This window comes from Malaclemys terrapin, chromosome 7, assembly GCF_027887155.1.
Source record: "Malaclemys terrapin pileata isolate rMalTer1 chromosome 7, rMalTer1.hap1, whole genome shotgun sequence".
NCBI lineage: Eukaryota > Metazoa > Chordata > Testudines > Emydidae > Malaclemys > Malaclemys terrapin.
Genome location: NC_071511.1, coordinates 54,694,049 through 54,708,714, shown reverse-complemented (window position 1 = coordinate 54,708,714; position 14,666 = coordinate 54,694,049). Strand labels below are relative to the sequence as shown.

The 14,666-nt window shown below is 44.5% G+C and overlaps 1 protein-coding gene across 12 annotated transcripts in view; it reads left to right on the top strand.

The window, feature by feature from the left end:
* PPP3CB (protein phosphatase 3 catalytic subunit beta) overlaps nt 1–14,666 on the top strand; it is a 133,071-nt gene that overhangs the window by 35,002 nt on the left and 83,403 nt on the right. For 7 of the 12 annotated variants that reach the window (XR_008445608.1, XR_008445607.1, XM_054033797.1 and 4 more), the window contains exons 5-9: nt 7,363–7,508; nt 10,703–10,842; nt 10,943–11,020; nt 11,112–11,206; nt 11,464–11,607. Coding sequence is in view for 10 of the 12 variants with exons in the window: in XM_054033797.1 (XP_053889772.1) it covers nt 7,363–7,508; nt 10,703–10,842; nt 10,943–11,020; nt 11,112–11,206; nt 11,464–11,607 (603 nt within the window). In the remaining 2 variants the exon portion in view is untranslated. The remainder of the gene's footprint in view (nt 1–7,362; nt 7,509–10,702; nt 10,843–10,942; nt 11,021–11,111; nt 11,207–11,463; nt 11,608–14,666) is intronic. The other 5 variants (XM_054033794.1, XM_054033792.1, XM_054033793.1 and 2 more) reach the window with 1 other exon arrangement.

The window sequence follows — 14,666 nt, the reverse complement described above, 5'->3', positions numbered from 1 at the left end:
ACAAGCTTTCCTGCTTTTTCAGGTCCCAAATGATTTCTCAATTTGGAACCGAAGTCTTTGACTAGGAGGTGCATCAAATGAGCACTGCAACCATATGTTATTAGCTTGGGACTCTCTTCTAAATAATTTCTTTTCATCTTGGATACATTTGCAGCACTGTCTGTGACCAAACTGCATACTCGACATTTTAATTTTTTTTCACAGTTTGTTATAGCTTTTACTGCTACTTCTTGTAAGTATTCTGCTGTGTGTGCATTTCCTGATGTATCAGTTGTTTCTGTAAGGAAGACATTCCCTTCTTCTGTTGTCACACAAGCACATACAACAGGATCATTGTGAACATTGATTCATCCATCAAGACTCAAGTTAACAATTTTACCCTCTAGACCTTTTGCACACTGCTCAATTTCTTTTTCATACACTTTATCCAGCAATTTGCCTGAAACATCTGCTCTGGTGGATGGACTGTAGCCTGAACCATGTTAATGAAGTGTGGGTTCACAATCATACAAACCGGGCATTTTTTTCATCAATTACCTCTTTTTGTAATCTGCTGGTTCTTCTTTGAGTGATTGTTCATGTCCATTCCAATTAGGTGTGCGTGCTCTGCGAGCACGGACATCGGAAACGTCTTCCCTTAGCAGCTCCCGTCAAGATGGCAGGGAAGCCCACTAGAGTGGCGCCCTTGTGACTGCGTATATAGTATCCTGCCGGCCCGACCCCTCTTCAATTCCTTCTTACCGTCCGTGGCGGCGTTAGAACGTTCTCTCTTGCTTGTGAGTGATCCCTTAGCCTTTCAGTCTTCTAGTTAGAGTTGTTCTTAGATAGTCATCAGTTAGTTAAATACCAATTTATTCAGGTGTCTGGAAGCTAGTTCCAGCACCAGCCTTGGGCTGGGAGGGATGCTGCAAGCCCAGGGTTTCAAAGCTTGCGCCATGTGCCACAAGTCTATGCTCAATAGCGACTCCCACAACTCCTGTCTCCAGTGTCTGGGAGAGGCTCATCAGGCAGAGTGCTGCAAAATCTGCAAGGCCTTCAAACCGTGCACTAAGAAAGAAAGAGACTTTCATCTTAAGCAGTTGCTCAGGGAAATCCGCGTTACAACCACCGTCCCCAGACCGATCGGCACCAGGCCCGGCTTCCTCGGTGCAAAGTGCCCTGGCATCAGTGCGTGATCCAGCACCGCCCAGGCACCGTAAATCACTGGCACCGAGGCGGGATGACCAACCTCAGCACTGGTCGACCTCTCTGGCACCGACTAAGCATCACAAGAAAGGCAAAAGAGGGTGCTCTCCCCAAAGAGCTGCCAAGGTGCTCAGAGAGGCTCCCAGCAAGCAAAGACAGGTTGCGGGCCCGAGCCAAGAACTGGCATTGTCGACTCCTGTGCCACAGGCCCCGTTGAGTCTGGTACCCAGCGAGTTCAGTGCCGATGAATGTCTGGAGGAGGTCCTGGAACACCCCTCTACGCCCAGCACTTTCGAGGTAGCGAAAGACCTCATTGAGCTGTCGGCACCAAATCCCCTCCTGTGCAGGGAGAAGCCTCCGGCACTGCCAAAGAGGGTGCGGTCCAGAGGGAAGCCGGCAATGGTGCTCCGCTCGAGGTCACCATCTCGGCACCGCTCACAACACCATTTCCATTCGAGCTTGGTGTCCCGCTACTCCCCAGCACCTGCGATCCAATGCGAGATTACGGCACTGGAGGCGAACCTACCAGTGGTACATGCAGTGACTACACGCTGGTCCATGACACCATCGGTCGCCCAGCACTGGAGCGCGCCACCAGCAACCTCACTGGCACCGAATGAGAGGCACTAGTCCCGGTCCCGAGACTCCCAGTACCTTTCGCAGTCCCAGTCAGCCAGGCACCGCTTCCCGGCCTGCACCTCGTGGCCGCTCAACATTCAGCACTGCCCTGGTCCTCTCCGTCAGCATCCTCTGGCTCCAAGGCCGACTCTGGTCGGTCCAGCTATAGCAGACATTGAACTGTGGCCAGCAGAGACTCCCACTCAGCATGGCAGCCACAGTGGCCTCCTCCGGGTCAGTGGCCCTTCTGGACCCCATGGGCCTACCATCATCTCCAGAGCCTCCAGGTCCGGGCACTCCATGCAATGCCATTCCAAGTCCCTACACAGGTGATCCTTAATAGACATAACTTCAACTCTTGGGCCGTGTCCAAGTTTAAGGATCGCTTGCCTCAGGACTTGTACTCGGAGTTTGCTGCATTAATTGAGGAAGGAAAGGCGGTGACTAAGACCTCCCTCGATTCAGCTGACACTGTGGCCAGAACCATTGCCTCGGGGGTAATCATGCGACACTCAGCGTCAGGCCTCCCTCCAGAGGTCCAGAACACCTTCCAAGATCTCCCCTTCGAGGGCTCGGGCCTTTTCTCGGAGCAAACAGACCCCTGCATGGCCTTAAGGACTCCAGGGCCACCCTGAAGTCGCTAGGGATGCATACGCCGCAACCCAGAGAAAGCCTTTCAGGCCTCAGCCTCCACAGCAGAGGCAGTATCAACCCTGCCCCAGACAGAAGCCGTATTGAAGGCGGGGCAGAAACAGGCATAGACAGCAGAATAAACCTGCCTAACAAAGGCCAGAATAAATCCCAGCCCGGAAACAAGCAAGGTTTTTGAAGGCGTGCTCAAGGACAGTGTACCAACCCAGTACCTGGATCCATCCCCTCGGTTTTTAAACCGGCTATCCCACTTCTACCGTACGTGGTCTCGTATAACATCGGATGGCTGGGTCCTACACATGGTACAGGTGGGATACTTCCTCCACTTCTTCTCCTTCCCTTCCTCCCACCCACTTTCCCCGTCCCTCTTCAGGGGCCCCTCTCATGAGCAACTCCTTATGTAGGAGGTCCGTTTGCTCCTCGAGATAGGGGTGGTGGAGGAGGTTCCACAGGAGATAAGGGGAAAGGAGTTTTATTCCCGTTACTTCCTAATCCCCAAGGCAAAGGGGTTTCTCTGACCCATTTTAGACCTTCGCGGACTCAACAAATTTATGGTCAAACTCTGGTTCCGCATGGTCTCCCTAAACACTGTAATCCCATCACTGGATCCGGAAGTTTGGTATGCTGCCCTCTACATGAAGGACGCCTATTTCCACATCGCCATCCATCCGGCGCACTGCCGCTTTCTCGGGTTTGTCATAAACCAATATCACTACCAGTTCACTGTTCTCCCATTTGGCCTGTCTACAGCCCCCTGAGTGTTCACGAAATGCATGGCTGTGGTGGTGGCCTTCCTGCGGAAAAGGCAAGTTCGAGTGTACCCGTACTTCCGCTACTGACAGGTCATTCCAAGGACAAGGTCCAGTCCCACGTGACAATGGTCATGGACACCTTTCACAGACTGGGACTCCTCCTCACTGTACCCAAATCGTCACTCTCACCTACCCAAAGGATAGAGTTCATGGGGCAGTCCTAGACTCGGTACAGGCAAAAGTGAGCCTTCCAGAGACCAGGTTCCAAGCCATAGAGCAGATTGTCAAAACAATGCTTCAATATCCCACCACGACAGTCAGGTGTTGCCTGCAGCTAATAGGGCATATGGCAGCATGCATGTATGTGGTCAGACATGCCCAACTGAGACTCAGGCCCATACAAGCGTGGCTCGCACTGTGTTACCACCTGTCCCGAGACCCCCTGGACCTTGTGGTGACGATCCCAGGGCAGGTACAAGAATCCCTGCGTTGGTGGCTGGACCGACCAAGGGTCTGTGCAGGGGTCCCCTTCGCCAAGCCCAACCTTCTCTGACATTAGTAACAGATGCATCAGATCTGGTCTGGGGTGCACACTTAGGGGATCTGCCGACACAAGGCTTGTGGTCGACGGACTAGATACCTCTTCATATCAACCTGAAGGAGCTCAGGGCAGTTCGTCTGGCCTGCCAAACCTTTCATGACACTTTGCAAGGTAACAGCGTGACAGTCCTGACAAAAAACACCACTGCCATGTTCTACGTAAACAAACAGGGTGGAGCCCGCTCCTCACCCCTCTGCCGCGAGGCTCTTCTCCTCTGGGACTTCTGTATAGCCCGATCCATTCAGCTGGAAGCATCCTACCTTCCAGGGGTACAAAACGAGCCGGCGGATCGCTTCAGCAGGTCACATCACGTGCACTAGTGATCAATCAGATCTGACATCATACAGTCAGTCTTCCAAAGGTGGGGTTATCCCCAAGTAGACCTCTTCATCACCAAGAGCAACACATAGTGCCCTCAGTTCTGCTCATTCCAAAACCACAGTCCGGGCTTGACTGCCGATGTGTTCCTAATACCGTGGGGTGAGGGGCTGAAGTATGCCTTCCCTCCTATCCCGCTGGTCCACCGGGTCCTTCTCAAAATTTGGAGGGACAGGGCGATGGTAATCATGATTGCCCTATCCTGACCGTGGCAGCATTGGTACACAACCCTCCTAGAGCTGTCCGTAGAGACCCTGATAGCCCTGCCCCTCTACCTGGATCTGATCACGCAGGACCCCGGGTGCCTTCTCCACCCGAACCTGCAGTCTCTACATCTCATGGCTTGGAAACTCCGTGGCTAAATCCCAGGGAGAGCCAGTGCTCTCAATCAGTGAGACAGATTCTCCTCGGTAGTAGGAAACCTTCCACTAGGACTACCTACCTGGCAAAGTGGAAAAGGTTTTCCTGCTGGTGTGAACCCAAGCGCCTTCAACCGCTCCAGGTTCCTATCCCGGTTATTTTGGACACCTTAAGCAACAGGGTCTGTCCCTTTAATCCATCCGAGTGCACCTGGCAGCCATATAAGCTTTCCATCCAGGGGAGTCTGGGCGCTCGGTGTTTTCAAATCCCATGGTGGGGCGATTCCTCAAAGGGCTGGAGAGGGCGTTCCCATATTCTCACCCACCAGTCCCAACTTGGAATCTGAACCTGGTCCTCTCCAAACTCATGAGCTCACCATTTGAGCCCCTGGCCACTTCTTCCCTCCTCTACCTTTCTTGGAAGGTGGTGTTCCTGGTGCCCATTAGATTGGCAAGGAGGGTGTCCGAGCTGAGAGCTCTCACCTCTGAACTCCCTTACGCAGTGTTTCATAAGGACAAGGTGCAGCTTATACCGCACCCCAAATTCCTCCCCAAGGTGGTCTCCCAATTCCACATGGGACAGGACATTTGCTTGCCTGTGTTCTTTCCAAAACCCCATATCAGCCCGAGACACCACAGCCTACACATGCTGGATGTCCGAAGAGCCTTAGCGTTCTACATAAAGTGCACAGAACCTTTCCGCAAATCAACCCAATTGTTTGTTGCCATAGCCGATAGAATGAATGGCCTTCCTGTCTCTGTGCAACGCATATCATCCTGCATCACAGACTGCATTCGCACATGGTACGAGATGGCCAAGGTCCCAGCTCCAGCGATTACGGCCCATTCAACCAGAGCGCAGGCATCTTCGACTGCCTTTCTGGCTCAGGTCCCCATCCAGGAGATCTGCAAGGCAGCCACCTGGTCTTCAGTGCACACGTTTACAGCTCACTATGCTGTCAACCAACAGGCCAGAGATGATGCGGCGGTCGGCAGAGCTGTTCTTCAGTCAATCGTTCCATGACTCCTACCCTCCTCCAATGGTAAGCTTGCAAGTCACCTTATTGGAATGGACGTGAACAATCACTCGAAGAAGAAAAGACGGTTACTTACCTCTCGTAACTGTTGTTCTTCGAGATGTGTTGTTCAAGTCCATTACAATACCCACGCCCCTTCCCCTCTGAGTCAATGGCAAGAAAGAACCGAAGGGGGGTCGGGCTGGCGCCATTCTGGGGGGCTCTCCTGCCGTCCCGACAGGAGCTGCTAAGGGGTAAAGTTTCCGACATCCGTGCACGTGGTGCGCACACACCTAATTGTAATGGACGTGAACAACACATCTCGAAGAACAACAGTTACGAGAGGTAAGTAACCGTCTTTTCTTATCACAAACTTATCTATGGTTGTTTCTGGATGATGGAGATTATTTTTTCTTTTCGCTGTGGCTATGTGACGTACGTGATGTGACTGAAACACTATCATTGGCAGATAACTCTGAAACTATGGAAAATGATGGTGATCTTGAAGGTGGATCGTCTTCAGAATCCTGTATGTTGAGGATGGATTCTCCTAAACAAAATAAATCAGTGCAGTTATTTAATTATTACCATACTGCTCATTTAGTATTACTCATTGCATTCACTGACACTCAGTACTACTTTAAAGGTGAAATTGTAAAAGGAAGATCTGCCTATTTCAGCTATTTATTTTTTATCACAACTGCATCTAAAATGATAGTCCCATAAAGTAACAACTATATTTTTTGCTCAAACATGAGAATTCAAGAATAGTCCAGAAGGAAGACAGGCAGTCCTTAAGAAAGAAGTATGAAATAAAAAAGTTTACCAACCTGAAGATCCTGCATGTTCAGACGTGTTCCTTTCATCATCTTCAACGCAGCTTCCTCCTGAGAAGGAACTCTTCTCATGATGTTGTTTCATTCGGGCAATCAGGCCTTGCATTTCTTTATTGCGCTGTTTGCATTTTGTACGCATGCCTGTCTTACCCACAGGTAGAGGAACTTCATTAAAATATTCCCAAACTGGGTCTCTTTTACGGCCTGTGTCCACAAATTTGCAGAGGGACAATAGGGTTGCGGTCTGTTATTTCTCACCTCTATATATTATTTATTTGTGTATTTAAAAGCATTTTTGCTGTTAACAAGCATGTTATCTCTGGAGGCACAAATCCACAGTTTGAGAACTGCAAAACTAAGCATCTCTGATGATATCTTCTAGACTGAGCACTGAGTCTCATTGGGTAGATAGAAAGATTAACCTAAATAATTTATACAGAAGTCCCTGGAACTCCATAAGATTGGGTCCCTAATCCATGAACTATTGGAACTCATTTATGAAACTTTTCTTAAAACTTACATTAATATATTGTCTCATACTATAGAATTAGAATTTATAATCCCTATTCCGTGAAGAGAGATCTTTGAGCTATAATGTATCTTAATTAAAACTATTTTTAGATAGTTTTTTTCCTCAAAAAGCATTTTATCAAAAAAATCCAATTTAAATAAAAACAATCCGATTTTTTTTATTAAATCATTGATTTTTATCCACCCTGGTTATAAAACTTTGTCCATATTTTATATTTGAGGATGCAGAGGAAGAGGGAAGTATAAGTTTAAAGTTTTGGAAAGGAATTTTTCTTGAAGCAGCTTTCCTATGTCTTGATTTTTAAGTTTATCAAAATGTGCATTTTTCTATTTTTAGTATTTGCCATATAAAAATGTTTTAAAATTTGAAAGCACCAATAAAGCAGTTTCTTCATGTTGTGTAAGTCTTAATGGTTTGTTTTTTCTTCTCTACAGGTAAAATAAAGTATTCAGAAAGAGTCTATGATGCTTGTATGGAAGCTTTTGATTGCCTCCCTCTTGCTGCACTTTTAAACCAACAGTTTCTTTGTGTTCATGGTGGACTTTCACCAGAAATAAACACACTAGATGACATTAAGAGAGTGAGTATGTTTGTGTATTTCTAAAAAAGTGGGGGTGGAGGATTTGTGAGACTCCTTTCAAATGTCACTCTTTGAAAATGTCAGTATATTAGTTTCTAGTTTTTACTGGCTCTTTGTAAGCACAAAACAGGATCCAGACACTTGGATTGAGGGGCAGGGTTTTTATTAGTTTTTTTTGTTGATGGAGAGGCTGAAGGAACTGGGCTTATTTAGTCTTCAGAAGAGAAGAGTGAGGGGAGATTTGATAGGAGCTTTCAGCTACCTGAAACGGGGTTCCAAAGATGACGGAGCTAGGCTGTTCTCTGTGGCAGATGACAGAATAAGAAGCAATGGTCTCAAGTTGCACTGGAGATCTAGGTTGTATATTAGGAAAAACTGTTTCACTAGGGGGTGGTAAAGCACTGGAATGGGTTACCTTGGGAGGTGGTGGAATCTCCATCCTTAGAGATTTTTAAGGCCCAGCTTGACAAAGTCCTGTCTGGGATGATTTTGTTGGGATTGGTCCTGCTTTGAGCAGGGGGTTGGACTAGATGACCTCCTGAGGTCTCTTCCAACCCTAATCTTCTATGATTCTATGAGTAATCATGGATTTTATTATATCAAACACATAGACATAATTGCAGTTAAACAACTTAGTTTCTAGAGTAATGTAATTGCACCAAGAAATTTAGTTTGCTCTTTAATTTATGCACATGCTTTAAGTTCTTTACTGGAGAAGGGCTAGAATTCTTAGCACTTTGCAGGATTGAGCTCCTAAAAGCTAAGTGTTGCCTTAAAAATCAATCAATGTATTAAAGATCAAATGTAATTTATCCCTCTAAACTTAAATATGAAAAGTCTTTTAGTTCTTGTTAGCTATTATTTATATCAAAGTAAATAAGTTTGTTGTGTTAGTTTGACAGCTTGATGTAGAATTATATTTTAAATACTTTTAATTTTTTTATAAAGTTATATCATTTGGTATTTGTTTACTATCATTATCTAACATATTGCCTCTAACTTTTGGCAAAACTTTTATAATGGGTTTATATATGAAAGAAATATTAGAAATCCACATGACCGTTTTGATCTGACTGTCTTGAGTTTATTCAGAAAAGCAAAATTCATATTGAGAACCAGAAATACTTGGTAAAAGCAGAGTTCAGTTTTAAAGTAGGATAGCTCTCACTAAATATAGCTATACCATGTGAAGAATGTACAAAATGAATCGGACTCTATAGTTTGATTTGTTTTCTTGTCATAAGAGACTTCTTTTGAAATGTCTGTGTCATTTTAATTTGAAAATTTGTGTGTTGCTATCTTGATAGTGTGGATATATATTTTTTTCTCAAAAAACCCTTGGACTTTTAAAGTTGCAATATAATGTGATAGTACAACAATCTGAGTTACTCTTATGGAAAATTGGTAGAGTACTTGTTTGCCTAGCAACCTCTTGAAGTGGTCGTGTTCATATGGAAAGTGCCGTAGTTATATCCGTAATTAAGGAGGATGAAAATATGTTTTTAAAAAATTGTGCTATTAAATATTTAATGTAACAGTTATTTCATTTTAATGGAATACAAGTGTTATGATATCAAGCTTTCTGTCTGATAACTCCTACTTATTTGTCAATGGCTTTACCTCACATGGAATGTTGATGTCAGGTGGTGATGATCCTATCATATTAAAATTTTTAATCTTCTGTTGCTTTCTCTTTGAATATTTCTCTTCAGTTTGCGGTTAACTGACCTTTTTTAATCTTATATCTTGACTGTAGCATTTGGTTCCTCCTTCACAAGAGTGGTATTGATTATTTCAAGTTTTGCAAAATTATCATAAAGTCTGAGGTCAGAAGCATTTTATGCTTGGATTTAAACTTTCTAATTTCAAACTAGTCAACTTGGAATAAAAAAAATCAGTTTCTGAGGAACCAGTAAGATGCCATTATCTGGTGGAGAATCCACCACTGCTTCTACCAGGTCATCTGCAAGTAATAAAGGGCCTGAAAGGAGATCTTCCTTTACTCCGTGTGGACAGGTGGTCTTAAAAGGGGAGGGGAGGAAGAATCATGTGACTGGTGACAAGCCAACTAAATGAAAAACCAAGTCAGTCATGGTTCCAAAAAAATTCCTGGTCTACTTTTTTGTCACCTATTTTGTTACCAGCCCACAGGGCTACCCCCTCCCCCCCAGCACCAGCGGGTGCCCCAGAGGCCCTCTTCCAGAGCAGCCAGCTGCACCCCCTGGAACCTCCCAGGACACCAAAGACTTAGTCAGGGGTATATAGTACAAGTCATGGACAAGTCACAGGGCCGTGAATTTTTGTTTATTGCCTGTGAGCTATCCATGACTTTTACTAAAAATGCCCATGACTAAATCTTAGTCTTATACATAACCATTGTTTCATTGTGTTGTGCATTTATCCTCCTTTAGTGTCTGGTTCACAGGGGATAATAGGCTTCGTTTCCTGATAGCTAATACAGTTAGTCCTGTAACTTTTCACTATGGTCACTGGAAATGTAACAGAGCCATTAAAGTAAGTGTTTCCAAATGGGTCAGAAAGGATATCTCTGAAGCCTCTTAAAGAAAAGGTAAGAAACCTCCTCCAGAAATGGTCAAGTCCCATTCCATGAGGTCCACAGCAATGTTATGGCAGAGCAATAAAGCTTTGTATGGAAAAAAAATCTGCAGAGACCTTAGGTGGTCATCTCTTCATTCCTTGATTAAACTGTCCAATGTGGATATGTTTCTTCGGATGCTGCATTTGGTTGTCTGGTCATGTTGGCTGGTAGTTCTTCTTAATTCCCTTTTATTCCATTTTTTTTTTCTGTGCTGCTATTACTTACTAATTCCCAGTGGTGTCTTCAAATTGGTAGATGTAGTGTGCCTGAGAAAAGGACAATTTTGTTCCTTTGTAAATTTACGTTCTCATAACATACACATCTATCAGTCTGGAGGATCCCTCGCCTCTTCTGACAATTAATTATCTTCATTATTCTCTATTGTTGTATGTTCAAATCTTCCTCTTGTTTTTTTGGCATGCATCTGCCTTACAGAGAAGAGGAAACACACTTCTATAGAGCCTACCTCTCTCGTGTAGTGGGTAGCATTTACTTTGTAATGCTTTGGCATTGGTGGATGCGTATACTGTACAGGTAAGAAGCAAAACTGATCTATATAATATTTAAATCAACTTTGTGTTTGTTTTTCAAACAGCTAGATAGATTCAAAGAGCCTCCTGCATTTGGACCAATGTGTGACTTATTGTGGTCAGATCCCTCAGAAGATTTTGGAAATGAAAAATCACAAGAACACTTCAGTCATAATACAGTCAGGGGATGCTCATATTTTTATAGGTAAAAAGAAATCTAGGATATAATTGACATTTTAGTACTAAGAGTTACACTTTACTAAACAAAAATAAAGATTTTACTCATAGTTGTTTTCATTTCACAGCTATCCAGCAGTTTGTGAATTTTTGCAAAATAATAATTTGTTGTCGATAATTAGAGCTCATGAAGCACAAGATGCAGGGTAAGTGTTTTATGCCCTTACAGAAATTATTCAACAATACAAAATAATCATTTATTACTTTATGATGCAAATTAAGCTGTTTGTTTTACAGCTATAGAATGTACAGAAAAAGCCAAACTACAGGTTTCCCGTCATTAATAACAATTTTTTCGGCACCTAATTACTTGGATGTCTACAATAATAAAGGTAAGAATTTAGTGCTAAGGAGATTATATTAAATTAAAACTTCTTTCCAAAAAAATAGTCTAACAGTAACACCATACAAAGTCACTTTTGTATGGTGTTACTGGTAGAGCGAAAAAAATCCAAGCCTTTTGAGTCAAACTAATACAATATGTAAAACACATATGGGCATAATTACTTGAATGTGTAAAATAAACTGATGATCTCTCATAATGATGACATCCAGAAATGATAAAACCAAGTCTGCTTTTCATTTTTAGAAGTATCCACTGTGACATTACCCAGGGTGCAATCTGGACTGACAGACAGCTCCGTCCCCTCATTTCTCCAACCTGGGATGCCTTTTACACTGCTTTGCTGTGAGAGCAACCACTCCTGCTCTGCCTACACCCAGCCTCCAGCATGTAAATCATTCGCAGCTATATTATATGAGTGCTATAGCCAGCCACCCATGAATTATGCAGCAGGGCAACACCAGCAAACTCCCAGTCCCAGATTTTCCCCTAGAAGTGTGCGTCCTGTAATGCCCAGCCCCTCGTGGACAATGCAAGTTCATATAAAGTCCGTCATTTCATTAATAGAAAATGATATGCACAAATGTTATCTCAAATGAAGTTTCCCAAACCCTTCAATCCAAACACACACTGGTTTAGATAAAACAATACTACAGAAAGATAGTTTTTAAGTGACTGCAAATAATGAGGCATAAAAGTCATAATTGATTACAAGTAAATAAAAGGTAAAACGCAACTGATACCTAACTTAACAAGCTAAGTGAATTCAAAGCATAAAGTTCTCTCTCACCATATATTCTAGCAGTTTTACTGGTTGAATCTTTCAGCCAGGATCCCTCCCCAGTCCGATGATGCTTATTTTATTCTTCAAGTGTTGTCGATGCCATGAGTAGAAATGGAGAGATGATTTGGGGCATCTGTTCCCCGTTTTTATCTTTTCTTCCTCTTTGAGAATCATCTCCAGCTGGGATTCAGGGAGTCTGTCGGACGGGAACTTCCAACTGTTTCTTTGCCAAGTTGTAAATTTCTCACTCTCTCACCCTTTTTCCTGCCAAAGAATGGCCGCTTAACCAGATGATAGTCCATTTGATTTTGTTGACACCTGGCTAAGGCATCAGTTTGTCTTTTGTTTTTGAGGAACTGGTTTGTGCCTGCTTTTCTAAACTTGGAATATGTCTCAGTAGCATTTTATATCTTTGTATACAATGTTGCCACACACATTTTACCAGGACAATAATGATCAGCAAATTGAGTTTTTTCAAATGATACCTCATAAGGCGTACTTTGTATAAAATCCATTATAGTTTTGTAAAAATGGTGAACATAGGGTTCTTCTTCGAGAGATGTCTTTGTGGCTGATACACTTCAGGTGTCGGTGTGTACTGGAGCCATCAGTCGGAGATTTATGGTAGCAGTGTCCACACTTACGCAGTAGATGTCTTGCAGTGCAGTTGGCATCTCATTTAGCGTGTGCACAACCCGATCCCTCCAGTTCCTTCCCAACCGACCTTGGCCTGAGATGGAGATGGAGCTCTGTGGCAGTGTTCACAGTCCTCCCCCCCCCCAAAAATAGAAATAGTATAATTTAGACAGACAGCAAGTTTTTAATAATAATTAGTTTTGCTTAGATAGCTAGTAGTTTAAAAAAAAAAAAAAGTTTTTCTCCTGGTTTCCCCTTCCCCATAGTTTCTTCACAGTAGGGAACATTCAACTGTTGAACAATGCCTTGCTCCCCAGGGTTCAAAAGATGCAGCTTATGTCATGAAGCGATGCCAATTTCTGATGGACACTTACGTGTCCGATGTCTCGGTGAGGCGCACATCCCACAAAAGTGCAGCCACTGTAATAATTTAAAAGTGAGAGTCAGGCGCAACCGGGATCGCCACTTGAAACTGATCTTAATGGGGAAATCTCTCCAAACGGAGACAGAACAGACCTCCTCCTCTCCAAGCACCCCGACTTCAGCAAAAGAGGACATGCCATCCTCTAAAAGATTGAGGAAGAGAATACCAACTTCGCTGCAGAGAGCACCGCAGAAAAAAAGGCAGTCTCCTGCCTCTGATGCTGACAACCACAAGGATGAGCACCATTGATGCTCCGGGCACCTCTGGCACCGTCCATACTGGGACCTCTGCCAAGCCCCACCACAAGAAGACAGAGTCGAGGCATAAAAAGAGACATGTCTCCTCCACGGCACCGACCTCACTGGTGAGGGACAGTGTGCCGAGACTCTCCCCAGGAACCATGCCTCCACTTCCAGCACCAATGGTGCAGTCAGCACCGATGGGGAAAATCCAAAACGGCACCACCCATGCTAGTCAAACGATCACAAAAATTATCACCACCGACGACTGCTATACCATTCCCTTTACTTCCCGCCCACCTACCTTACTCCCCTCCCCCTCCCTCTTCAGGAACCCTTCTCATGAGCACCTGCCATGACAAGATGTAGATCATATTCTATAGTTAGGTGCCATAGAACAAGTCCCTCACAACACAGAGGGAAGGGATTTTACTCCCATTACTTCTTGAACCAGAAAAACAGGGGATGGAGGTCCATTTTAGACCTCACAAAACTCAACAAGTTTGTACGAACTTAAAAATTCAAGATGGTCACACTGGGCACGATACTACAAGCGCAGCAAAACGGGGACTGGTTTTCAGTCCTTGACCTTCAAGATGCTTATTTTCATATTACCATACATCCCGCTCACAGAAGAGTCCTGCGATTCACAGTGGAAAACTATCACTTCCAATACAGAGTACTACCGTTCAGCCTGTCCAACACACCAAGAGTTTTCTCGAAAACCCTTGTGCTAGTGGCAGCACATTTACACAAACGAGGGAAAATGATTTTCCTATACTAAGGCCTGGTCCCCACTAAGCCCCCACTTCGGACTAAGGTAAGCAAATTCAGCTACGTTAATAACGTAGCTGAATTCGAAGTACCTTAGTCCGAACTTACCGCGGGTCCAGACGCGGCAGGAAGGCTCCCCCATCGATGCCGCGTACTCCTCTCGGCGAGCTGGAGTACCGGCGTTGACGGCGAGCACTTCCGGGATCGATTTATCGCGTCTTAACGAGACGCGATAAATCGATCCCGGAACATCGATTGCCTGCCGCCGGACCCTCCGGTAAGTGAAGACGTACCCTTAGACGATTGTCTCCTCAAGAGCTCGACTCAACAAGAAGCAATATAAATGGTCCAGAAGACAGCTACACTCTTCAGGAATCTAGGTATGCAGATAAACGAACAAAAATCAACCCTAATTCTTATACAACAACTGGACTTCATTGGGGGCACACCTTGATGCCATAGAGGCCAAAGTATCGTTGCCTCTGAGCAGATTCACAACAATGACCAACCTTATATCGGTAATCAGCAGCAGCCCCCCAAAACCCGCACATATAGGACTACAACTATTAGGTCACATGGCAGCCACAACATT